General features: G+C 44.6%; 1 protein-coding gene across 1 annotated transcript; it reads left to right on the top strand.

The window, feature by feature from the left end:
* Positions 1 to 569: 569 nt before the first annotated feature.
* Positions 570 to 10,459, top strand: Gzmk (granzyme K). The gene is made up of 5 exons (XM_076551882.1): positions 570 to 896; positions 1,144 to 1,291; positions 6,891 to 7,041; positions 7,832 to 8,101; positions 10,029 to 10,459. The coding sequence occupies exons 1-5, from the start codon at positions 836 to 838 to the stop codon at positions 10,188 to 10,190; spliced, it is 792 nt and encodes a 263-aa protein (XP_076407997.1). The 5' UTR covers positions 570 to 835; the 3' UTR covers positions 10,191 to 10,459.
* Positions 10,460 to 27,787: the final 17,328 nt, after the last annotated feature.

Raw genomic sequence — 27,787 nt, forward strand, 5'->3', positions numbered from 1 at the left:
ATGTGTTGCCAATATTCCCCTTTAATTACATTATTAAACCTCCAAAAAAATGTAACTAAAATTTAACCAGACCTGGTCACATTTAAAGAAAATGGCAAGACAAGGAATGTGCTTGCTGGGAAACATATGGGTTTCTCTGGATGGTAGCCAGGCGGCAGCTAAGCCACACCAATAAAGCCACTAGGATCCGTGCGAAGTTCCATATCTCTCCATCATAAATCTACACACAAACGAAAATTGAGATGCATGAAGCTTGGGAGGCACCATTTCATGCCAGGAAAAACGTAAGTATTGCTTTAGAGCAGTGGTTTTCAACCTTCCTAACACTGTGACCCTTTAATACAGTTCCTCACGTTGGGGTGACCCCCCAACCATAAAATTATTTCACTGATACTTCCTAAGTGTCATTTTGCTACTGTTATGAATCCTAATGTAAATATCTAATATGCCACCTCAAGGGGGCTGTGACCCACAGGTTGAGAACCACTGCTTTATAGCAAGGCCTATCTTTGAACTGTCCACGACTCACTGGGGTCCTACAGCATGGGTGTTTTTTATTCTTTCACCATTTGTACCACGAGCACTCATCCAGAAATGAGTTCTTCACTGCACTCTGGCAGCACAGACCTGAAACTCCCCAAGCTGATAGATACTTTGAAAACTTGGGTGTGAAAACTCTAACCTCTGGAGCACCTGAGGTGAGAAACTTGTAAGAACAATAACCAAAATCAAAGAAAGGAAGAAAGAAGAAAAAAACCCACCCATCTTCAGAATCCTCTTCATCAGCCACAGAGCAAAGTAGTTCATCTGTGCTCAATGCTGAAGCACCATAATTATGAGGCTTCCTTCATTTGCTCTGTTTTTCCTGACAGCTGGAGTTTATATGTCCTCAGAGTGTAAGTATCTCCTGCCATGTGTGAGTGAATTTCTAGTGATTGCATTGTTACACTGTAAACAGTTTTTTCCTGTGACCTGTTTTAGCTTATACAACTGCCGGCCAGGAAAAGTATAGTAACTAACTATTGGGTAGCGCTGCTGTTTTATTGGTCTTGGAAAAGAGTCTAGTGATAATGGTGCTTGCTATCAGAAGAATTAGATGCCATTGCTGGATCACGTGAAGTCTTTCGGCTCACTGTATTACAGGTTTCCATACTGAAATTATCGGAGGGAGAGAAGTACAGCCCCACTCCAGGCCGTTCATGGCTTCCATCCAGTACCGCGGCAGTCATATTTGTGGAGGAGTCCTGATCCATCCACAGTGGGTGCTGACAGCAGCCCACTGCTACAACTGGTGAGTCCCTCATGCTTTTCCATGCATGTGCTTCTCTGTGACTGGGAAGAGCAACACACACAGGATGAAGTTTAATCAATGAACTAAGTGCAGCCAGATTAGCAACAGCGATAAAAGAGAACAAATAAAAAACAATCTACTCTAGTAAGTTTTTTAGACTGTATGTATTGTTTGTCTCCGGAATGATCCACGTAATGTTCAACACGTTGATCTCTGGAATGTTCCATGTAATGCTCAGTGGCCCACAAGCAACTGAAATTGCTGAAAGGAAGCCTGAGCACAAGGGTAGGTTACTGTATCCTGCCTGTTTCATTGGGTTTTTTAGATTTGGGGTTTTTATTTAGGTGTTTCAGAATCTTTGACATATTTAGTAAGTGCAGATATATTGCAGACGACACTGTTAGTGTGTGTATTGACAATGGAGTGGCAGATCCTTTAGTTCTTCAGCTTTATGCTTTACCCCAGACATCTGAGGCCCATACTTTGGGAATCACAACAAAAAGAGACAGCACCTTCCCTGGGCAGAAAACAATTATAGAGGGTTTATAAAAAGTGACGCACAGCAGGTTATTGGGGGTGGGAATATTTAAAGGGAAGCTTTTCTGACCGTGGATGACAACCCCCCAGGTCACTTTCAGCTTAAGATGGAGTATAAAATCTGTCTTGGGATGCGGGGAAGACAGCCAGTAGAGAGCTGATGGTGTCTGCTTGAGTTTTCTGATTTTGTTTCCTCTGTTTGCGTTATTGCTTCTTTAAGCTTCTTGCTGGATCCCCAATCACCTTCTCTTTTCCTGCCAACAGTACAGCTCTTCACTGAAGAACATGTCTTAGGGGCTGGAAAAATGGCTCCGTGCTTAAGAGCACTTGTTGGTCTTGCAGAGGACCGAGTTTGATTCCCAGCACCCACGTGGTGGTTCACAACCATCAGTTAACTCTAGTTCCAGGGATCCAGTGCCCTCTTCTGATCTCTGCAGGCACCAAGCGTGCATGTGGTGCACAGACACACATGCAGGCAAAGTAGACACACATAAAATAAAATGAATAGATCTAATTTTAAAAAAAGGTAGCTGGGCATGGTGGCACACACTTTTAATCCCAGTACTCAGGAGGCAGAGGCAGGCAAGCATATCTGTGTGAGTTCAAGGCCAGGCTGATCTACATACTGAGCTCCAGACCAGCCAGGAATAGATGGACACTGTCTCAAAAAAACAAAAACAAACAAACAAACAACAACAACAACAAAAACACCATAGCTTCCAAAGCTTGCTCTTTAGACATCAACAGCATCAAACAGAACAACTGAACTGACTTGATTCTCCCTGCTTTGGGGATGTGGTCTGGTTGCCGGATTTTAATGGAACCATGCCGGAAGATTCAGAGCTTGAAAATGGGGGAAAGACACCGATCACTTCCATTTGTAAAGAGCAAGTTGCTGGAATCCTATTTCATATCCTTGCTCAGCCATGCGCCCCCTCACTTCTGTCCTGCTTCCCACATCACGAGAAAATTTCATTCAAGGTGAAGTTTGCTCCTCTCCAAATATGCTTATGGGGCTCACTCAGGCCCGACAGACAAGGAGCTGAATGTATAAAAGTTCAATAAATGTTGGTGGGAAAGGGAAGCCAAGTAGAGGATTTGCGTTGGAGGCTAAACGTGAAACATGGTGCATGGCGTGTGAAATCCCACCCAGCAGGAAGGTAGATAATGTTCAAAGTTTTAAAATTCGTCTAATGAATTTAACTCAAGAAAAGTATACCCCAAATTGGAGGAAGCAGATTGTTTAAAATAATAATAATAATAATAATAATAATAATAATAATAATAGGAGGGAAAAGGGGAGATGGAGGGAGGGAAAGAAGGGGAGGAGAGAGAACTGGAGAGAGGTCTTGGAGTATTAAAAAAGGTCTTAGAGCCAGGCAGTGGTGGCGCACGCCTTTAATCCCAGCACTCAGGAGGCAGAGCCAGGTGGATCTCTGTGAGTTCGAGGCCAGCCTGGTCTACAAAGCGAGATCCAGGACAGGCACCAAAACTACATGGAAACCCTGTCTTGAAAAAAAAACAACGAAAAGAAAAAAAGGTCTTAGAGTTTAAAAAAAAAATTCTTGCTAAATATCATTTTAAATGGCTGGCATATAAACGACTCTGAAATATGTGGATCAAATTTCCTCCAGGGGACATTTGGGTGTAAAAATGTAGGCAGATCAGTGCCTGGAAAAATATTAAGCCTTATGAAATTCAAAATATTGTGGAACAGTTCAATGGTGGCTTCCCACAAATGTGCTCACAAGGATCCTGAGGGAACAGTGTACTAAACCAGCCCTCCCTTTCAGCAGTGACAAAGTGAGCCAGATTTGGGAGGAAGGCTCTCTCTCTCTCTCTCTCTCTCTCTCTCTCTCTCTCTCTCTCTCCCTCGCCACGCATCTACTCCGTTCCTCCTTAGTGCCTTGGCGGTTATCCCATCAGCTATAAAAGGAAATGGATGCCAGGTATGGTGGCACTCTGAAGGCCGGGGCAGGAGGACCGCTAGTTTGAGACTAGCCTGAAATACCTAGCAAGAGCCTGTCTACCAAGAAAGAAAGAAAAGTCGAGGAAATAGATTTTTTAAAAAAATACTCTTGCATTGTGTACTTTTCAATGTTTTCAATTATCAGAAGCAAAACTCTTGCCCGTTCGTTATCCACTCTCCTCCCCCCCAAGCCCCTCCCTCTCACCTGCCTAAGCAAGTTATTAAATGGAACCCTCCAGGGCCTCTTTCACACACTGTACTCCATCAAGCTCCAGAGGCAAACCAATGGAAATGGTTTTTGTTTTGTTTTGGGGGTGCTGGGGAATTGAACCCGAGGCCTTGCGCCTGCTAGGTAAGTACTCTCGTACCACTGAGTGACATCCCCAGCCCAAACCACAAGTTCTAATCCTGCCTGGATGTACACCCCACAGCCTCCACCTAATGCATTCTTAGGTTTAATTTACCGGAGCCTCAACTTCCTAGGCTGTAAAATGAGAGTCATCTTTACACCACCTCACTAAGCTGCTGCTTCAGGGAAGGACACAAATGATAAGCATAGCACAGAACACACGACCTTAGCACACGTTACGGAGTATTGCTATATTGTCATTGCAGCCTGCCATGGTAATTAATAACCAAGCAATAAACACGATGGCCCACTTGTGTGGATGGGATGGGACTGGGAATGTTTTGCTTCCTAACAGCCAGCAACTTCTCTCTGTCTGAGCCAAGAGAGAGTCCACGAAATAGGAACCCTGCCTTTGATGCCAGACCTCAGGAGCGGTTCTAAGCAGGGACTCTGCTTAGCATCAGGATGGGCTGGCCAAAGGAGCAAGATGCGAGGGGATCTTGATACAAGGCCAGAGAGTCCAGGGAAGAGCACTAGACTTGGGTCATGAACCCTGAGTTTGGGTCCTGAATCCTCTATGTTGAGATGGGTCACTTTGAACCAGTCAGAGGACTGAGGAGGAACATGCAGCCCAGTGACTTTAAAACTGAGGAGGGCTCTGTTGGCCTCCACCAAGGCAGTATTGACTGCCATCTTCAGCAGGCTGTGAAAGAAAAGAAATGCATTACAGGCAATACCGTGATTCTAGTCCACATGTAATTCCGTTACAGGGCAATCTGGGCGGGACTCAGGAAACTGCATACAAGTACCTCCAGATGCTTCAAGCCACTCTTAGAAAAGCCCTGTGGTGTGCAAATGAATGGCCCTGGTATTACTGCTTCTCTTCTGTGTGGATTCAGATCTAGACTCAGATAAAGAGGCGGAGTCCAGTGAGACTGCTTAATAAGTAAAGGCACTTAGCAAGCCCGGGCCCCTGAACTCTATCCCTGGGACCCACACGGTGGAAGGATAGAGCCGACTCCTGAAAGTTGTTCTCTGACCTCCATGCACACACCACAGGACATAGACACACAATGTGTGTGTGTGTGTGTGTGTGTGTGTGTGTGTGTGTGTGTGTTATAAGAAAAAGATTTTAAAGAGGTAGAATCCTAGAACTCAGGCAATTTCACTTACTCCCTGAGCAGAACACTGGACCATGATGGAACAGATTGCAATTGAAAATCCAGAGAGCACATTGATCTGCATGGGTTTATTAGCCTGCGGCAGTGGAGAGAAAAATAACGAAAACATTTCAAAGTCCGTAGCTAGTGGAGGAACTGGGTGAAAAGTGAATGAGCACTAGAAATCTCAGCCTTCACCCTTCATCGGAGTCTACCTTCCCGGGAGGTGTTTGTCCCTCACAGTTGTCCTTGGGAGACCTGTTTACAGACACACCCACTTTGCTGTGATCCTGGGGACTTTGTATCCTCCTCGCCCTCCAGAGCTTTGGGTTTAGTGGGCATGTTGGATTTGAATTTGAATCAGTCCTAAGAAATCTAATCCAATCCCCTGAGAAATTCCATCTGCATTCTGATTTCGAAATAGGCAAACTTTTCAGCACATAGGGCTGGAATTCCTAAAATAAGCTCTTTGGGTAGAAACTGAGCAGTGATTCCAGGCAGGCAGTCACAGGTCGGCCCCAAGCAGACTCTCCCCGCGGCAGTCACGGGCACATCCTCTGAACCTGACGCAGCCACTCATTTTATTCGCTTTACACTCCTGTGCCCTTTTCAATTCTTAAGAACACAAATCCATGTGTATACGTGTATGTGTTTCTGTTATATCCTGCCTTGATCTCATTTTCCAGTAGAAAAGTTGGAGTTTTATCAGGAATAAAAACAATTCTTTTTTTTGGTTTTTAAGACCTTTCTATGGACCCAGTTTGTAATAATCCTGCCTCTGCCTCCCATGATGGGAACTGCGCTGACAGATATTTCTTCCTCTTCTTTGTTCTTTTTTCCTTGTTTTTGTTGTTGGTTTGGTTGGGTTTTTTTGGTGTGTGTGGGCAGCTCTCTACAACTGAGCTACATTCATCTCTAGGTCATTTTTAGCATATCCTTGTTCTAAGAAATTATTTGAAATGGCTTTCATAAATACACTACAACAGGAAATATCTATATTCTACAAATGGTTCCAACATGCAGCCGAAACTCCCCCAAACAAAATCATTTCTGTTTCCATCACTGACTATGAATGTACTCATGTATATTTGGTTGATGTGAAATAGGCCCATGCCTCCTAAAATGAATCTCCCCAGACAGATAAGCCAGTGGGTAGCTGAGTCCTCACCTTATTCATTTAAACCCCTATCATTGTTGAAAAGATGCAACAGCTCGGCCCAGGCAGTGGTGGCGCACGCCTTTAATCCCAGCACTCGGGAGGCAGGGCTAGGTGGATCTCTGTGAGTTCGAGGGCAGCCTGATCTACAAAGCGAGATCCAAAACAGCCAGAGCTACACAGTGAAACCCTGTCTCAAAAAACCAAAAAAAAAAAAAAATGTAACAGGTCTAGAAAGGAAGCACACTGACAAAGAGGCCAGTGACTAATGATGAGATTCACTGGGGCCTCCATCGCTCTACCTGGCCCTACGCAGGTCTCCTTGGAGTCTCTCCTTGGTCTTTCATGCATGTGACATCCATCATCTCCCACTCTGACTGGTGGGTTTGGACATCATGGTGTTACCTTCGGTTTCTTTGCTCTTGTAGGTTTCCCAGAGGCCACAGTCCCACCGTGGTTTTAGGAGCACATTCTCTTTCAAAGAATGAGCCCACGAAACAAACATTCGAGATTAAAAAATTCATCCCATTCTCAAGATCTCCGTCAGGTTACTCATCACACGATATCATGCTAATAAAGGTGAGTGGATTTGCCTCCCTCGGTCTCCTCAGTATTTGCATACAGGATCACTCAGTTAATTAACTACGTGAAAGCATTCTGGTAGCACCCTCCCCGTGTTTGAGGTAACTGTGATAGTCTATGATGGCCCACGTTAGCTCACGTACTCCCCTGAAAGAAAAACAAAAGCCACAAATGCATTAGAGCTATGTTTATATGAGAGAAATCAAGAGTACTGCTCACAATGCAGAAGAGCAACATGTCAGCAGCCCCAAGGATCCACAGGAAATGCTTTTCCCCCAATGCTTTTCCCATTAGCAACTGAAAACTACCACAGTCATTTATGTCACAGAGCCAACCAAGTGACCTCAGGGAATCAGAAAGAAGCTACAACTTAGTCTAGACCATACTTTGTCCAGTCCAAATGTAGTCTAGCCCGTACTCAAGGGCCCTCCCCAGCAGGAAGCAGCCCAGCCCACAAAGTCACGACCTATACATGGCGTTCCACAGAAAACCATCCAATACAGGTCAAAGGCCAGTTTGCTCAAGACTGGGTGGAACTCCTACTCTTTATATGGTCCCGTCCCTAAACATCAGTGAGCTCCATGGAGAATGGAAAGCACATTCAGATAAAACAATAGCCAAAAAATGCAGCTGCAGACCATCATCAACGTACATTCGAGAGGAAGAGACGCCTTCCTGAGGCAGAGGGACCACACATCCAATGCACGGTCAAATGGGGTCTAATTGCAGGAAACCACTGGGGAGGAATAATTTACTCTTTTTTTTTTTTTTTTTTTAAATCTTTCAGCTTCACACTGCTGCAGAACTCAACAAGCATGTCAAACTGCTTCAACTGCGATCCAAAAACTATCTTAGAGATGGAACCAAATGCCAGGTGACTGGCTGGGGAGCCACCAACCCAGATCAGTTAAAATCCTCTGACACCCTGCAAGAAGTCACTGTTAGCATCATAAGCAGAAAGCGCTGCAACAGCCAGAGCTATTACAACCGCGACCCTGTTATAACCAGGGACATGATATGTGCAGGAGATGCCAAAGGCCAGAAGGACTCGTGCCAGGTAGGCATCCTCATTCAGAGTGGTATCTCTGACTGGTGACCACGGAACTGCAGTCACTTCCGCATTTTCTGACCCTGCGGGGAGGCATGGAGAGCAGGAGGGCACGATTCTGAAAATTCACTGTCCACTCCTGTAGCGTCCTCTACTCTCGCGTATCTACTAATGTGAACTTCTCCAGCATTTAAGCTGCTTTCATTAAATGCTTGCTCATCAGACAACAGACTGTATCTTTACGGGTGTCCACTGAAGGACATTCCCATCATTAGAAAGTCTATCAGCCCTGAGGTCACAAGTAGAAGATAACTGACCCCCCCCCCAAAAAAAAAGGACCATCTTTTAAAGTGATCGTTAGAGGGGACTGAAAGATACATGTGCCAGAAACTCAGAAGTACAGCATATGTTTCTTAAACAACATGGACTTCTAAGACAAAACGCCATCAGTTGCATGGCTTAAAGCCTACAAAAATTTGTTTTTCACTGTTCTGGGAGTTGGAACGTCCAGATAAGGATGGTAGTAAAAATCGGTGTCTCATGAGGGGAGCATTCTGCTTCATAGCTTGTCTCTTTAACTTCCTGGCAGAGGTGGGGAGTCTCTAGGGCTTGTTTTGATCAGGGCTTTAACCCCATTCAGGAAAAACCCCGCTGCATGATCTCACAAATCCCTACCTCAACTGGTAACCCTTGGGAGACTGGACTGCTCCACATGATGTAGGGGACACAAACACTCAGACCATAGACTGGCTAACAAAAAGGAACCATTGTTCTCTTTCAGAATCCTTTGTGTACGGAGATGGTGAGAAAACATTTGGTACACATTTTAGATGACTAATAAGTAGCATAGATGGCGTACTGATTTTAAGTTATTCTTACACTGTGGTTATTTATCTACTTATTTTGTGTCTGGGCATATAAATGCATGCCACAGCACACACATGGAGGCCAGAGGACAACTTACGGGAAGTTCCTCCTTCCAGCATGTGGGTCCTAAGGGTGGAACTCAGACCATCAGACTTGGTGACAAACACCCTTACCCACTGAGCTATATCTTGCTGGTCCCAGATTACTAATTTTTAAAAAAGAAGAGTTTAATACTCACACCCTACTAGAGTAAGCCTCACTGGGTCGGTTCATTAGGCCTCCAGAACTTCCCGAGACCTCTACCCTCCTAACCAGGTGAGCATCTCTAACTAGCCCTGATGAGGCCCTGCGCTTTGCCATGTGACCGGCAGCCGAGACAGGCACTGGTGAAAGCCAGCTCTTTGACCAAAAGGCCACACAGTCTTCTCTATGACTGCTCCACTTGTGACAGAATCCAGTTCCGTTAGAGTGGGTCCTGTGTAATCACCCAGGGGCAGGTGGTTACACACCCAGTGCCATCTTCAAATGTGTGCTGGTGACAAATAAATAAAAAAAAAAAAAAGGAAAAGATGACGGGAAGTGCAATACAGCTCCATCCATCACACCATTTACCATGTTCCGGTTTTCTCTTCTGCTGCTCCCCACAACAATCTGATCCCAAGCCCACTGGTGTCAGACTGACACTCACAATTCCGAGGCTTAGTTTATCTCAGTGGATAATTTCAAACTCTAGGTCTACCTGTTCTTTAACTAGCAAAGCTCAGAAGCCACTGATTCCCAAAGGGAGATGTTGACACAGACAGGGGGCAGAGGGACAGAGGCATAAAATGGGCAGAGAGACAAATCCATGGTTATAGGCAGAGATGCAAACACAGGGAGAAGCAGGGACAGACAGACAGACAGACAGACAGACAGACAGACGCAGAGGCCTATTCTGAACAAGGGGCTATGCTGGGTACTCTGGGTCACGGAGAAATCAAAGACTCTGTTAGTAACACTAGAAAACAGCAGTGCATTTAGGAAACCTCATCAGCTTCTCACTAAATATCTGCCCGTTTTCCTTTTCCAGGGAGATTCAGGGGGCCCCTTGGTCTGCAAAGGTGTCTTCCATGCCATAGTCTCAGGGGGCCTTAAATGCGGCATTGCCAACAAGCCCGGAATCTACACCCTCTTGACTAAGAAATACCAGAGCTGGATCAAAAGCAAGCTTGCCCCTTCAAGTGCAAAGTGAGATTGCAAACGGTCTTCTTGGATCTGCCAGCCACTTGCTTCTTTTTAGGGGACGTGCTCGAAGATCAACTTCATCTGCAGATGTCGCTGGCTGTAGGAGGACGGTGGGACAGCTCGGGCATATTTCTGTGCCTTAAAAACTCACTTCATTTATTGATGTCTATAGACAGCAGTAAATAAATAAATGGCTGAATTTGAGATAAAAAAAATTTAAAAAAGAACCACGATCTTTTCTATGTGTATTAATGATTTGTTTTTACTACGTTCGTTTCATTCTAAATAAAATGTGGAAGTCTGTCTTTGTCTTTATAGTAATATGTGTAGATGAATTTCTAAATGGTCTTAATAAATAAAAAACACAGAACCAGAAATTTGGGTTAAAGCCTGAGAGAAAAATCAGAGGAATGCTGTGGATATCGCTCTATATAAATAAAACACTGGCCAGTGCCCAGACAGGAAGTATAAGCGGGACAAGGAGAGAAGAGAATTGAGGGAACAGGAAGAAGGAGGGGGAGACACTGCCAGCCACTACCAGGACAAGCAGCATGTAAAGATGCCAGTAAGCCACAAGCCACGTGGCAAAGTATAGATTTATAAAAATGGATTAATTTAAGATATAAGAACCGTTAGCAAGAGGCCTGCCACAGCCATACAGTTTATAAGTAATATAAGCGTCTGAGTGATTATTTTATATGTGGGTTGTGGGACTGCGGGGCTTGGTGGGATCTGGAGAGAAGCCCTCCAGCAACAGAGGTATAGAATAAACCATGAGCTAACCTTACCTCACCAACTCCTCAGTTTCCAAAAAGAGCAACTTCCTCCCAGGCTTATATGCCTTGCTATTCTGTCATCTGATTTGCTCTCTGTCTAGCTATATCACTTTCTCTTCCTGGCCAGCTCTGTCACTTCCTGTCTGTACAGACCTCCAGGTCTCTATGGTTGGTACTGGGATTAAAGGCATGTGTCACCACACTTGGCTCTGTTCCCTAGTGTGGCCTTGGACACCCAGAGACCCTGCCTGCTAAGGGATAGGATGAAGGGCATGTGCGACCCCCGCCTGACGTCTTTGTTTACTTAAAATGTCTTGCTAGTTCCTCTGATCTCCAGGCAAACTTTATTTATTAAAGCACAAATAAAGTATCAGCACATTTCAGCACAAATAAAATATCACCACAAATGTCCACCCTGCTTCCATCCATTCTCCTCAAAGGGCAATGAGGCGTCTACATGAGGCAATAATGGTACCTCCTCCAACCACTCTCGTGTTGGGATTTCTGCCAACTCATCACATGCTATTAGGATGCTTAAAGTTATTGTAAGAACTTTTAAGGTGCTTTCAATGTGTTAAATGCTTTTTTAAATGAGTGTTTAATTATATGATACAGTATTAACAACTACAGATACTCAAATATAACAGATCTTCAGAGTTTATTCATCCTGGAAATTGAAACTTTATACTCAGTGAAGATTAACCTCCCATTTTCCTCATTCCTCATCCCCTACCAACTACTACTCTGCTCTAAGTGTCTGTGAACTTTAGTACTATTGTGAAAATAATAAACAGAAATACAAGCTCAATGCAAAAACTATCACCATGGTACACACAAATATTTGGGTAGCAACTGTTGATTCATGCCATATTCTGTTCCAGAAAGAGTTTAGTTAGATGTGTAAAATACCTGCAACAGAACAAAACACAGAATTAAAAATCAGTGGGAGACGATTAGGGGAGAAAGGGGGAAATGAAAGCAAGAGAGAGGAGGGGAGGGGGGAGGGGAGGGGAGGGGAGGGGAGGGGGGAGAGGAGGGGAAGGGAGGGGAGGGGAAGGGAGGGGGGAGAGGAGGGAAGGGGAGGGGGAGGGGAGGGGTGCCCACATGGCACTCTTCTATAGTGAGTTTCTGCCTGAACATTTGCTAGGAAGATTCTCATATGGCCTTGTGCTTTGGCCCAGAAAGAACAATAAGTTATATGAATTATGGTGTCAAGGAAATAAAATTAAGTTTCTTGTACAAAACTAAGACTAGACAGAACTGTCTTCCATGATCCTTTTAAGGACACTGTGACAATCTGGACATCATATGTCACATGAGACCCATAAATGTGTGCGATTTTTAGATGCTAATAAAAACGAATATGAAATGAGACAATAAAAATAAAACTTTAAGAGGATTCTCTGCCATGTTTCCCAGACCTCTACTAACTATATCAGTGTCGAAAACCATGAGATTATTTGTTATGCAGATTATATTGACCTTTTGCCCCCAAATTCTGGTTGAATGGACTTAAAAGTAGACCTGGAAGTCAGAAGTATTTTAAAGGAAGTCAGCTAGCCAGGCGTGGTGACGCATGCCTACAATCCCAGCACAAGGCACACTTCAGCAAAAGAAGCAAGAGTTTGAGGCCAGCCTGGACCTCAAAGAAAGTTCTTGTCTAAAAAATAAATAAAAATAAAAACATCAGCTGATTATTATAAGTTGGAAAATCTAGAAGAAACTGGTAATATGTAACCATTATAACATCTTACAAGAAGATGACACTAAGTGGTAGGGATTTTTTTTTAAAAGCATACATACAAATTCTGCATTGTAAACTAGTGATTTATAACCAAGGTTCAAGTCCCTGGAGGACCTTAGCTGTGTTGGGTTGTCAACACTCCCTGATGAGACTTGTGACATTTCTAATTTGAATGGAGGACTCTGGTGAGGAATAAGGAGTTTCTTCCGGCTCAAGAGGGCCGCTTTTAACCTCATCTAGGGATGTTTGTTTCCAGGGGACGGCGCCTCCAAGCTCTCTTGCATGCATTTAGAAATGGATGATTTTTGTCTGTTTCTAAGTTTCTTGTCATAGTTCTTGGAAATCATGAATGAATACCGCCCTGTACTAGGGAGGACGACAGGGGCTGGGAGATGGCTCAGTGGGTAGGAGCCCTTGCTGAGCATAGGTGAGGACCTGAGTTCCCTGGTACCGAAATAAAAGCTGGCCAGAGCCTGCGGGCCTGCAATCCCAGCCTCAGAGGGCCAGAGACAAGAGGATCAGTGGGGGTTACGGGCCAGCAGCCTAGCCCAGAACAAACAAACAAAAACCAGTGAGTTCCAGATCCTGTCTCAGGGGAAGAAGTGGAGAGCGATAAAGAGGGCCAGTGAAGTCTTCCCTGACTTCTGTGCGCCTGTGCACATGCCCATACCTGTACACATGCGTACAACACACACACACACACACACACACACACACACACACAGATTTAAGACCCAGAAAATTAAAAAGTGAACTAAGTAAAATTCTAGACCTGCTTTAAAAATGAAACACAGAAGCAAATGTCTTTAGATATCCCAGTTTATATTATCTAGATTCACCAAAAGCATTGAGCATGAAAAAGACTGATTGTTAAACAACTGGGCTATGTTGTATAATGAAAGGAAACATTGTAGACTCTCTGGTCTCACCATTAAAATAATAATAGTTCTGTATCTATTACCTCTAAAACTTGAAACCATATCATCATAAATCTATAACCAAGAAGACTGTGATTTTCCCTTAGCCACTTGATGAAACTCTGGGAAGCTGGCCCTAAAAACTTCGAGTTGTGTTTTATTTCAGGCTCCACGCTGCGAGCATCTCCTAACAACGCGTTAGCCCAGAACACACTGGGAATGACGAAGCTCCCTTCAACAACCACGGCGGAGCTGGCAACCCTGTAAAGGGACCAATGGTGTGTTGTGACAAGCCCATTGGCTGTCCACTGTCAAAGGCATCCTTCATCCTTTATGGGAGGGAGTCCCCAACATAGTCTAAAACAATATGTAGTGTTTTAATTTGGTGGGTGTGTCTTTGAACGTTTACACGGTTCTATCTATGGTCTCAAAAGGAGGCTCGGAGCTAACTGGAGGCAAATACTCAGATTTTAAAAGTGCTCTAGGATTTCAGGGAAGAGTGGTTTGCCTGGTCATTTGGAGTCTTCCCACTTCCTTTTCTGGGCCATGGGAGTTTACCACAGATGTAAAAGATGGCCTTGTTTTTGTCCACCCTGCCTCAGTAAAGTGGACAGCACTAACATTGAGTTAAGTCCAAACACAATTCGAAAAATAAACCAATACTGACTCAGATAAGCCATGAATCCAGCCTAGGAGCGGGGAGCAGAAGCCTTCCAACTCTGTGTTCACAATCTCAGCTCATTCTGAAATGATGTGGAGACCAGTGCTTAGAGCATCATTGCTTTAGGAACTATCCAATAAAAGGGAGGCCATTCTCGGTCAATCGGAACAGCTCTCTGCTGAGATTTTCAATGTGGTCCTGGAAACCTGACTGGGCTGGTGAGGGAATGAAGGGTAGACACACAGGAAAGGAGGGAGCAGGACACTGGGGTCAACCTGTCTCAGGACAAAGCATCCAGATGTCTCCCGAGGTTCAGAATTTCCCAGAATGCTAAGACACAGCTCAGGTCCTCAGCAGGCTGTGCAGGGAGCACCAAGAGCTTAAGTTCTAACACCTTGACTTCCTGTTGACAAGCCCATCTGTCTGCTGCTTTCTTTGGGGGCTCTCTGCTGAGTCATTTGTTACTAATTTCTGACCGAAGCTGTGTTCTTTTTTTTTCTCTCCCTTAGAGCCCTGAAGAGTCTGGTACACAGCAAACAGAAGTTTGTTCTTTAAAAAAAAAAAAAAATTAATGTTCAATTATAGGAGTGGGGTATGTGCATGTGAGTGCAGGTCAGGGGTCAGGTCCCCCTGGAGCCAGAGTTACAGATGGTTATGAGACACCCACCATGGGTCCTGGGAACAGAACTCACGCTGTTCTGTTCCCCTTGCCCTCAGAGAATAGGGAGAACCTGGGAGAGATAGCTCACAACTGTTGATATTAATACTAATATCAGCTCACCCAAACAAAGGATGTGGTCCTTTTTAAGAGGAAATAGGGGCTTTGGGCATTGAGTAGGGGGATTGATTATGACCCTTATAGGGAAGGGGTGGCTAGCAGGTCCACATGGGTCCTTTAAGGCTGCCTGGTTCCATCCTGTCTATGGTTTTATAACAGCAGTGGACCCAAGTGTCTTTCTTGTCTGAAACGAAACACTGGTTAGTAAAAAAGAACTGGTTCTCAGGTCTGAGGTCCAGTTTGTCTGGTAACAATCAGTTAACTGAATTGCAAACCCTGCGCGTCACTCATAAGGTCTCCCAGGGAGGAAGGATCACATTCATTCTCTGGTTTTAACCGTACATGTCTGTGCATCTGCCTGTTAAGTCAGTATATGAGGTTTACACTGTAGCTTTTCCTTAGAAGTTGGAGTATGAGAATTAAATTGCTCTCTGGAAGTTAAATCTTCCACTTCAGTCTGGATTAGAGATAACAAAGACATCCTGAAGAGGCATGGAACTCTGGAACCTTCAATATTGTGCTCACAGGTCATTGACTCCCATTTGGATGGAGGCGTACAAAAAAAGTGGGGCTAGCATAGGCTGAGGACCACAGGTCTTACCCAGAACTGGAGTGAGGACAGAGGACATCTACTGATCCATTTTCAGTTTTCCCTGGTTCCATCACATACTCACGGGCTTCTTTGGTTTCACCTGATGTAGTGTCCTGGGTGAACTTTGGTGAACATTTTCATCTCTTTGCCAGTTGTTTCTTGTTGCAAATTAGTGAACATTTTGCTCTTCTACATTAACGAATTTACTCCCGTGTTGAGGGTTACTTGTGCTTCTTTTTAAAATATTTATGATTTGTGGAGAAGGGCATTGCATGCTACAGCCCTTATGTCAAGCCAGACACAGTTTTGGGGGAGTAGGGACCCGCTACGTGGGTCCTTAGGAATCAAGCAGGAGTCATCAGACTTACAAGCAAGTCATCTCACTAACCCTTGAGTTTCGTTTTAAGACACAAATTGAGTTTTGATTTGCTGGGGGTGAAAACCCGAGTCTCATTTCCTGCCTAATAAAGGTCAGGCCTTGAACTTTGGCCAATCCACCAAGATTAACAACCCCTGAGGGTTTTCACCAGACTGGCAGCCTGCGTGTCCTCTAACAGGTACTCCCACATGCCTGCTTTGGCATCAGGATGGTGGCATTACATGCAGTGCCTTGGTTCATGCCCTGGGTTCAGGAAGCCTTGCAGAGCTTTGTTTTGATCTTTAGCTGTGGTCTGTGGGACACACTCAGCAGAACATACTATCGGTTTATTCTTCAACGGGCATCTTTTCTGTCCTGATAACAACACCAAAGTCTAATTAAATTTGAAGCCACAAACATGCATGGCCAAAAGATGGCATTTCTAGCTTCTCTCCCTGTTTGCCCTGGTCACTAGGAAGTAAATGGCTGGGAGCGTATAGGAAGGTCCTTTAAAGAGAGATGGCTCAGTAGGAAGCAAAGTCCTTTTCTCTCTTGTTCACAAGTCTTTGGATTCCAGGAGTGTCGGTCAGACCTCCAGCAACGACAATGAACCATGCTGCAAACTTAAAGCCAAGGGCTAATGACATGAAAGCAGAAAGGAGCCTGATGACCAGGGCCCCTCCGTGCCTAAGGACTTCTTTCAAACAAAATGCTTAACCCACTCTTGTTCTGTACCAGAGTAGTTCCTTGTTAGTTCTGGCTTGGTTTCCACGGTTTCATTTCACCATAGTCAGCCGTGATCTGAAATTGTTAAAATGGAAAATTCTAGAAACATACAATTCATACATTGTAAATTACATACTGTAACATTCTGAGGAAGATGAGATCTTCCTCTCTTCACCCTGCATCTGCATTTAACCTGCTCATGAGTCACGAGGAACCATCCCCATTATTAGACAGACCATCACCGTGTAGAGGTATTTATGTCCTCATTTTCTCTTTATTTTCTTTGATAAAAATTACTTAATTTTCTCTGATAAAATGACCCCGTGTGCATTAGCGATACACATTAGATGGTGGCAATTTGGGTATGCCAAAGATAAGCCACAGAATGCTTCCTTTAAGCCAAAAAGGGTGAAACCTCTCAATTTAAAGAGATAAGATTGTATACTGAGACTATTTTCAAACCATGCAATTGTAAAGAAGGTGAAGAATGTATTCTGTTTTGCTGATGTACAAACTGATAAATGTATAAAGTGATAAAATATATCAAACTGATAAACGTACAGCACAATGCATGGGAAGTGCTTAAAGATAGAAGACACTAAGTTATAGGGTTAAGTACCATCCAGAGTTTCAGGCACACACTGGGACTCTTGAGACATTCTCCCATGCCCCATAAAGGGGAGAGGAACTGTAACATACATCCCACACAATCTCAATAGTAAAACCAGAAGCCTACAAGTTCTACCCTTGATGTAGACAAGTATATAGATCCATGGCCTAATGTCCAGACCTTCCCAAATCCCAAATAGCCTTCAGATTTCCACCTTGCCGCTGTATGATATTTTGTTTGTGTTCTGACAAATAAAGCTTGCCTGGAGATCAGAGAGCAGAGCTAGCCACTAATTAACCATAGAAGCCAGGCAGTGGTGGAACACACCTTTAATCCCAGTACTTGGAGGATTGGGAGGAGGAAGCAGGAAGATCAGGACTTCAAGGCCACCTTGGGCTACAGGAGTTTGAGCCAGTCTAAAATAGAAACAGAGCCAGGAGTGGGTAATGCATGCCTTTGATCCCAGCACTTGGTAGGCTCAAGTCTTTGATCCCAGCACTTGAGCAGCAGAGAAAGGAATATAAGGTGGGTGGAGACAGGATCTCAGGCCCGTTCAGTCTGAGGATTCGTAGAGACAGGATCTCCCACATTTGGTCTGAGACTTCGCAGAGGAAAGAAGTCTCTAAGTGGCTGCTGCTCTGCTTCCCTGATCATTCAGTTTTCACCCTAATATCTGACTCTGGGTTTTTATTGTTAAGACTAATTAGGATCGTGTTTCACTTTACCTTACTTAAACAAGAATTGACTAAAAAAAAAGATATTTAATTTCATATAATTGTAAACTATTCTCTCCTGATTGACAGATCTTTGCCATACCCTGCTGTGTGGCAAATATTTTTGTTTTTATAAAAATAGTGCACATATGGGGCTAGAGAGATGGTTTAACAGTTAAGAGCACTGATTGCTCCTCCAGAGGACCTGAGTTCAATTCCCAACACCGAGAACCATCTGTAACTCCAGTTCCGGGTGATCTGATGCCCTCTTCTGGTCTTTTCAGGTACTACATGCCCACGGTGAACGGACATCTGTGTGAGCAACACAAGCTATGCACTAAAGCAAAATTAAACGAATCCTTTTTTAAAACGACACACGGCAGTCAGGGGTCTGAAACAGTATTTTTCTCCCTTCTGTATTTTGCAAATGGATCTTGTAGAACTGCTCTTTGTAAAGTTCCATGTGGATAATGCTGTCTGGCATTTGAGGTTATTATTTGTTCTATTATTTCACCATCACTTGAAATGATGGAGCGGTTTTTCCATTCGAAATATAATAGCCACTCCATTGGAAGATAGTTGGATGAAGCAACATCCTGAATGCCAGCAGTGTTGTAGAAATCAAAGCTGCCCCACCCAGGGTAAGACGGCCGCACAGAGGGTGACCGTGTTAATGGCCGATTCACGCCAGTTCCACAATCTTCGATCTTCGCTCTGTAGCGGTTAGAGGGCGATTCTCCATTCGCTGATTTAGTCATGCATAAACAAACTTCTGTTTCTGGTCAGAAAACCACCTTCTGAGCTGGCCACTGGAGGAGCCAAGAAGAAAGGAAAATTCCTGTCCTATTTGCAGGCATGTTTGCATAAAAATAAACCAATGCTGGCGCTACGCTTCAGGCTTTGAATGGCCCCGAAAGACCACATGCCAAAGGCTGTGTGCACTCTTGGAAGACAGTGGAAGCGTTCCAGTGGTGGGGTGTAGTGGCATGTGACCTGAAAGGACTGTAAGAATCCCCTTTGCTCTCCCCTCCCTTCGGGTCCCCTTCCCTCCCCTCTCCCCCCTCCCCTCCCCTTCCCTTCCCTTCCCTTCCTTTCTCACTCTTCCTGGGGGAGAGTTCTCCCACTGATTACACCCAGCCCCTTCCACTCTCTCTTTTGAGTCCCTGACTGCCAGGATGTGGGCAGCTCCCTCTATCATGTGCTCCCACAATGAGGTTCTGCCTTACTGCAACCAAAACAGTTGCTCAAATCTACTACAGGCTGAAGCTTCTGGAACCGTGAACCTTTCTGCCTTTTAAGCTGATTGTCTTGGGTATTTTGCTACAGTAACAGAAAGGAGAGAAACACAACTATAATCCATATTTTTTTTTTTTTACAATGGAGACATACACAAAAATGATTATTATGGGGATGTGAACATTGCCAGGAACCTCCTTCATGAGCAAGTCCCACATCGGTGAGCCTCTACAGATAAAGCTTGATTTAACAATGTCCAAAGGCAGAGAAGGGAGAAAGAGACTAGATTACCAGATTTGTGCCTTCCAAACCACATAAAAGTAAACAAGAACTACTGTAGTCAGGCCATATCCATGAAGGTGAGCAGGGCCACTCCTTTTGAGAACTCAGCTCTCATCCCAGTGATCAGGGTGACAGGGGAGTCACGCGGGAGCCACAGAAGTGTCCAAGGATGTCTTCCATTCCCTCGGGGAGTCCTGACTCAGCTTATTCCCTCCAATCCAGATGACTGCTCTCTGATTGTTGTGAAACTTGGAGAACTCGGAGATGGAAAGAATCTGTAAGCCCCATAACTAGACATCAGGGCTCTAGGATATACCCATCCCAAGCCTTATTCTACCTACAACTTCTGCTCAGCCAATCTTGATTTTTAAAGTATCCAGATAACACAACATTCATGTAGAGTGGGCTGCTGTGTTAATTTTGATGGACCTCCACCCTGCCTTGCCAACTGGGGCAAGGACGGTCTCCCCACCTCACAGCAAGATCAAACCCCAGAAATCTGCACAGACTCAGGGCTTGTGCTTGTCCTGTGCAGGCACAAAGACACCTTTAGACACAAAGTCTAAAGATCTTGGCACTTGGGATTCTCATCCCAAGGGCTTTGGCTTCAAACCTGTGTGGTTAAAAAATAATAGACCTCAAGTTAACTTCTGAGGTAACTAGCCAAAGCAGATTTCTAAAAAAAAAAAAAAAAAAAAAAAAAAAAAAAAAAAAAAAAATTGATAGAAATGGTACAAAGTCAGAGATCTCACTAAAATCCACGCTGTGGGACCCCCTAGCCTATTCACTCCATGAGAGCTGGGGTCTCTAGCTGTCCTGTTCAGTACTGGAGAGCCTGAATGACACTGTGACTCCATAACAAATATCTTTAACAGATAGAGAAGCGGATGAACGGATGGACAAAAGAACTTACTGTATTCATAAGTTATGGAGTGACGATAAATAAAAAAAATAATAAACCTTGATCTACCTATAATGCTATAGCCTAAAGTCACCATTTTTCCCTGATGATTTAACCTATGAACTTATACATGTTAGGCAAGTGTTCTACTACTGAGCTACATCTCCAGCCTTTTTTAAAAGTTTTGACTCAGGGCAACTTTAAGCCGCCCAGGCTAACCTCAAATTTATCATCCTCCTGTCTCAACCTCCTGAGCAACCGGGATTAAAGCCTTGCACCACCCTTCCCAGCTTAAAATCACCTTCATAATGGTGAAAATGTCTTCATAAAGGCAAGGGATGGGGATGAAGGCAAGTAGTGGTCTAGAAAGTTCCATGCTTATTTAATAATGCTTGGAGCTATGTGATGGGGGGGCACCATATAAACATTGAGTACTATTATTTACTTGAAAGTTTCAATGAGCCACTCTACATATGAGATTGGGAAAGTGTAGTTATCGCTTGTCTTTTTGTTGGAACAAAATGCCTGAGAGAAGCAACCTGAGGAAGCATCCGTTTGGGCTCACAGTTCCGGGGGTGCAGGGAAGGACTGGCAATGGGACCGGAGGCCACTAGTCACACTGTGTCCATCCAGGAAGCAGAGACGGCGGATGGGTGCGTCCAGCTCATGTCCTCCTTTTGATTCAGTGTGGAACCCAAGCCCATGGAATCAACCTCAACTAAATTCGGGAAATTCCCTCACAGACACACCCGGCCTTGTCTCCTAAGTGAATCTAGAGCCTGTCTGTAGATGTAACCAACCGTCTTATTAAATAAGAAACACAGAAACAATGTAAAAGAGAAAGCCGAGAAGTCAGAGCTCAGAGCTAAAATCTCACCCTTCCTCCTGCTGTCCCAGCTTCGCGAAAAGAGACCTACTTCCTGTCGGTTCGTTTTTTTAAAGTATGTTGTTCTGCCTTCTCATTGGTTGTAAACCCAAACACATGACTGCCTCGTCACTGTCTGAATGTACAGCCCCCTAGGTCTTAAAGGCATATGTCTCCAATGCTGGCTGTATCCCTGAACACACAGAGATCTTATGGGATTAAAGGCGTGTGCCACCACCGCCACACTCTTGCTATGGCTCTAATAGCTCTGACCCTGAACACACAGATATCTATGGGATTAAAGGCGTGTGCCACCACCGCCACACTCTTGCTATGGCTCTAATAGCTCTGACTCCCAGACAACTTTATTTATTAACATACAATCAAAATAATAATTCAGTACAATTAGATTATCACCACACCTGTCAGGTAGACAACTCGTATTCGGCATCGCAGTATCACCATTCACATTGTAATGAGGAAAAGTTATGAAAACAATGAGTGTCCCGGATCGGAAAGAGGTTACCTTCACAGTTCCTTGTTTAGGCCTCAACATCACTATCGAAACAGAAGAGCAGTGGGGTTGGGCTTTTAACAGAATTGAACCCGAAGCTGTAAATCATCTTACGAATTCTCCCAAGATTCTTTTTCTCTTTAGGAAGGATTTGGAAGTGCTAGTGTTTCCCATGCATCCAAAGGAACTTAATGAATCTGGTGTGGATTTTCTGAGGCCGACAATGAGTCTGGATGCTGGCACAGTTTGCACATCTTGCAGATGACGGCACTGAGATATCAAATAACTCACCACCCGAGCCTGAGCTGTCCAATCTTGTCTAGAATTTGGTTTTCAAAGGCAATTCAAATATTGAGCTCTGCTGAGGAAACGGTGTCTTAACAATCGCCCCCTTCACGTGTGCCCTTCCATATGGCCTGGAGAATAATTATTTCTGAATACCCCATGCCTTACTTACCTGAGAGGGGTTACCACAGAAATATTTGAGGCCAAGGAGTGTCTGTCTTACTGCAGCAGCGGCTGAATTGTTTCTAAAATAGGAAAATAATATCAGAAAAATAGTCCATACCTATTAGGATCAGAATTGTGGTTGGAGATAAGGTAAATAGAGAGGGGAAGAACAGAGGATGGAAGACCTCAACCAGACACTGAAGGCTGCTGTCTTGGCCTGGAGTCTCTCTCTTTTTTTTTTTTTTTTTGGTTTTTCGAGACAGGGTTTCTCTGTGTAGCTTTGCGCCTTTCCTGGAACTCACTTGGTAGTCCAGGCTGGCCTTGAACTCACAGAGATTCGCCTGCCTCTGCCTCCCGAGTGCTGGGATTAAAGGCGTGCGCCACCACCGCCCGGCTGGCCTGGAGTCTCTCAAAAGCAGATTTGAGGGCACAGATTTGAGTGCACATTCTAGTTACAAGGTGATCACAGAAAAGTGTTAAGATATAGGGAAATGAGAAGGGAGAACAGTAAGCCAAACAAGGTTGGATATTTATGCCACTTGCAATGGATATGGGCACCAATAATTCCTGCTACAGTGCATTTGGAGACACCAGACTGCCTGTATGATGATCATGACTACGACTTGGCTAACCCAGCTGTCTTCGATGACACATGATTTGGTGATGAGATGTGGATGGCTTCAAGATCATCTCCGTTAGTTTTAGATGAACACATATGATGATAGCATCATCTTTGATTTCCAGGGAGAGATTTTTAGGCACTGCATCCCCACTGGAATGAAGGAGATTTTAAAACCCTGAAATCATACCTTGCAGGGCCTGCTTGAAATCTTCGTGATACCAAATTCATACCCATGCCAGCTGCTAGCATCTAGTGTCCCCTGAGGTCACAGACAAAAGTATCAACACAACACACAAGGCCATAAAGCAGGCACTATTGCTTGCCGCTGAAGAAATGAAATATAGAGAGAATATGATAATGTGTCCAAGGTCACAGAGACAGGAAGTGACGGAGTGTGGATTCAAACTCAGATCATCTGACATGAGAACCTGTTTGTCCAGCTCCTCATTCCTGACTTTGGCAAGGACAGATTCACACAACTTTCTTCACTACCAACCGTGAGTCACAACTTTCCCTTAGAAATTCTTCCAGTCGATTGTGCCATCTACAGTAAAGTCACGCCACCCTTCCCAACACCAGCACATTCGCCAACCTCTCTTCTCTGTACTAGAAGAACGGAAAAGCCCAAATCTTAGGAGCATGTGGTCCCAAACAGTGAATGGTAGAGATAATAGAAAGTTCATATTGAAGGCGACGAAGCTAATCAGAGTTCTGTCACCAGAGTGCCTGAGGCCACAGCCTGATGCTCGGCTACTCTAACAAGCTAGGCTCGGCCACCTGTCAAGAGGCCAGTTACAGAGACTGAAAAACAAAAAGTAGGCTTATTCTATGTGGCCCACACTGGGAAGAGGAGCAAAGATCCCCAGTTATAACACACACACACACACACACACACACACACACACGGAGCCCAAGCCCGAGCTCTAGGTTTACACAGACTACAAGAGGTATGCACCACTAAGCATGGATGATCAGGGTGTGATCCTGCCCATCACTAACGTACTATTGTCTAGTTTTAATCTCTCCTTCAAGATGGTCTGACAAGCTGTCAAACTGTGTGCAATCTCTTTCTGAGAGAGAAGCTTTTCCCTCCCCCAGTGTGAGGTTTCTGGGGAAACAGCAGTACTTGGGGATCATTAATTCAGTTGTCTGATGGACAAAGGAAGGAGCAGGAAGGGTCACTTTAGAAGATCTTCACGCTTCTAAAGGATTGCTACACCATCACCGTGGATACAATGCGGGCAGAAGAGTCCTGAGCTCTGGAGATGAGTGAGATGAGATTCAGATCTCTTCTCTGCCATGATCCGTGAAACCTGGACAAGTTTATAACTCAAGTCATTCCTTTTCCCAGGCTCCCACGTCTCCATCTTTCATATCTGTGAGTTGAACTAGACAAGACACAAGGTTCATAACAGCCCTGAAAAGACTCTGATCCTGAAGTCCAAATAGTTCCTGGATGATTTTGAGCAACCAGCACAGCCTGGATGCTGCAGTTTATCCTTTTCAGACGCCGAATCATTTCCAGGCCACAGCCCCAGACGGCTCTCCAATGTGAGTATCAAAGACCAGATGGCAGAAGTGGGGGGGGGGCAGGGGCCCCTAAAGAGCGAGTCAGCCACCACACGAGGTTCTTCACCTCGTCTCAGTTTCACAGGTTTGGCAGCCCCCGGATTTTTCTTATATGAGGGGAGCCTTCGGAAAAAAATATCTCAGCAAAGTCATTTTTCCTTATTATAATAATATTTATCGGTCTCTACGGAAACAGGAAACAGACGACAGGTTATAAACACAGACCAAGCCTCAGTGAAATCAGAGAGCCAGCCTCATGTTCAATAGACTGTCCCTGTTTGTAATTCACCTTTTGTGATGAACATTGCTAATCCTATGCTAAAGGAGAGACACCGTTATAATGAGTCCTCATCAACCCATCACCTAGTTTCTCCGATCTGCAGTGCGTGACCAGTCTTGTCTCATCTCTACCCCATGTAATGCCCCAACCCTGGACCATTTTGCGGTGAATTCCACTGTCATATTGTATCTGTGAGTACATCGGTATGGAGCTCTGAAAAAACAAGCATTCCTTTTGAAAGCATCGCCAGGCCATCATCACAAGTTTTAGAAATTATCTTTTAGAATCTTTTAAAAAAATTAATCATTGTTTTGTTCTTTCTTGCAATTTTTTGATGGTTTGTTTGTTTTCAGAAGGGGTGGGTTAGCCGGGCGGTGGTGGCACACGCCTTTAATCCCAGCACTCGGGAGGCAGAGGCAGGCGGAGCTCTGTGGGTTCGAGGCCAGCCTGGGCTACCAAGTGAGTTCCAGGAAAGGCACAAAGCTACACAGAGAAACCCTGTCTCGAAAAACAAAACAAAACAAACAAACAAAAAAAAAAAACAGAAGGGGTGGGTCTCCTGTGTAGCCCAGGCTAGCCTCAAACTCATGATCCTCCTGTTTCTGCCCCTTTCTTCTCCCGAGTACTAGGATTATAGGCAGGGCCCACCTTGCCCACCAGCACTGGCTCTTTAACATCGAACAACATTCTACATTCAGTTTCTCCCAACCATCTCAGTTGTTGAGTGCTTTTTGTTTGTTTTTTGTTTTTTGTTTTTTAAGACAGGGTTTCTCTGTGTAACAGCCCCAGCTGTCCTGCAACTCTCTCTGTAGCCCAGGCTGGCCTCGAACTCACAGAGATCTGCCTGCCTCTGCCTCCCAAGCACAAGGCGGCAACCTAAAACACCAGGCCTCCCAAGCCTTCTCTTTGCTAACGCATTATGAAAGCTGGTTTGTTTTTTGACTAATGTGACCCCAGATGTCTTGAAGCTCATAAACCTGCTTCCACACTCTACGTGCACACACCACCAGGCCAGGAGAGAATGTTTTCTATTTATCTTCTGTCTTGTGTGATCTGAGAGTCTCCCAAGACATCGTGGTGAAAGGATTACTCCTAAGAGGGGGTCTGTTAGGAGAAGATAATTAGAATGCTGGGGGCTGGGACCACAGAGAGGGTGAGCTATTTCTTTTGTGACTTGCAGTTATTTCCTGTTTCCTTGTTCAAAATGTGACTTCTTACCCCAGTCTGAGCTTCTGCCATTGCTACCTGCTGTCACCATGCATCATGGGGCTCTCACCAGAACTGGGCCAGTGTGCCCATCACATGGACCTCCCAAACTGTAAGGTAGGTGAACCTCTTTTCTTCATAACCACCCTGTCTCAGGTGTCTCATCACAGTGGACCTGATGAGCACCAACAAAGGGTTGAGGATGCTCTGGTTCTCCCATGGCACTTCTATTGCTTCATTGTGCTACTATTTATTTTTATGAAGTCTAGTCTTCTCTGCTGGAACGTAAGTTCTTTATGGGAAGAGATCAAATCTCTTTCCATCTTGGTCTTGGCTCTATCCTCCATGCCCCACACTGAGTGTGGCACATGGTAGACATTTTAGAAACATTTGCTGGAAAAAAAAATATATGGGTGAGTCAAGGGTTTTAAAAGGAAACTTATTTATTTATTTATTTATTTATTGGTTTGTTTGTTTGAAAGGGGGGTCTCATTCTATAACTCAGGCTGGCATGAAATTCTCAGCCATGCTTCTACCCCAGCCTCTCAAGTGCTGGGATTACAGACATGAGCCACCATGCCAAGTAGGAGACCTCTTTCTGCTGCAAAGCAAAGACACCATGCAGCAAATCTACTTTTAGATCTCCTTCAGGCAGCTTCTTCCAGCAGCACGTCAGCCAAGAAAGCGGAGATGCACCCTCATCACGGCCAAGTTGAGGTAGACACCACACCCAGGTTTACCCAGAATTCTCCCTCAACAACCATGGGGAAGAGGTCTGTCATCTTTATGGACAGTCATGACAGTTTAGAGTCCAACGAGGCTTCCACAGACACAGAGGGCAGAATTATTAGTTACTTCTCCCACATGCCCTATTAACACCACAGGGGACAGGCTGCTCTCTATCCCCCAGGAGGGATGGTGGCCCCAGGCCCCAGCAGAGCGTTTGGGAACATTCATTATAGACTGGCCAAAAGGCAAAGGTTGCCACATACTTTCTGCTGGCCTGGTGAAGGAAAGTGAGGTACCTTTTTTTTTTTTTTTTTTTTCTGTGTTTGGCTATAGCAATTATTGCCTATAACCTTTCTGGTTTTGCTCAGCTGCTCCTTTCCTGGTCCTTTGACTAAAGATTTGGCTGGGATTTGTGTTTTGTTTTGTTTTGGCTGGGATTTGTGTACATTTCTGTGTAAAGGGGAGCTGGCTTCTTCCTTGATAAGTCGAGAGGCAAGTGAAACAGAAGAAACTCAAGAGCCTGCCACTGATTTCCTTAGGTTCCACATATCCATCAAGTCTACTTGACTCTCTCCAACTTCAGTCTTCTTTTTTAAATTTAAATATACAGAGAGACAATTTTTTGAGTCCTGGTCTAACCACCTGAAGAATGGAATGGATGAACATTGAAGGGTGAACAAAGGAGAATTTTATTCATACAGAAAAAACAGAAGGAGGAGGAGGAGGAGGAGGAGGAGGAGGAGGAGGAGGAGGAGGAGGAGGAGGAGGAGGAGGAGAAGAAGAAGAAGAAGAAGAAGAAGAAGAAGAAGAAGAAGAAGAAGAAGAAGAAGAAGAAGAAGAAGAAGAAGAAGAAGAAGAAGAAGAAGAAGAAGAAGAGCTCAGAAAACTCTCAGTGGCAGCAAGGTGCCAAATGAAAGAGTCTGCCAGCAAGCATTGCAGCTCTTTGCTAAGGTTCTTTGCTCTCAGTGGGCCTGGGACCAGTCCTCTGAAAAACAAGCCTGTGGAGAGCAGTCCCCGACACCAGGCAGAAGTGGCAGGTCTCCGAGGCAGGAGCAGCCTTCCACCTTTGACAAGT

Source organism: Peromyscus maniculatus, chromosome 15, assembly GCF_049852395.1.
Source record: "Peromyscus maniculatus bairdii isolate BWxNUB_F1_BW_parent chromosome 15, HU_Pman_BW_mat_3.1, whole genome shotgun sequence".
NCBI lineage: Eukaryota > Metazoa > Chordata > Mammalia > Rodentia > Cricetidae > Peromyscus > Peromyscus maniculatus.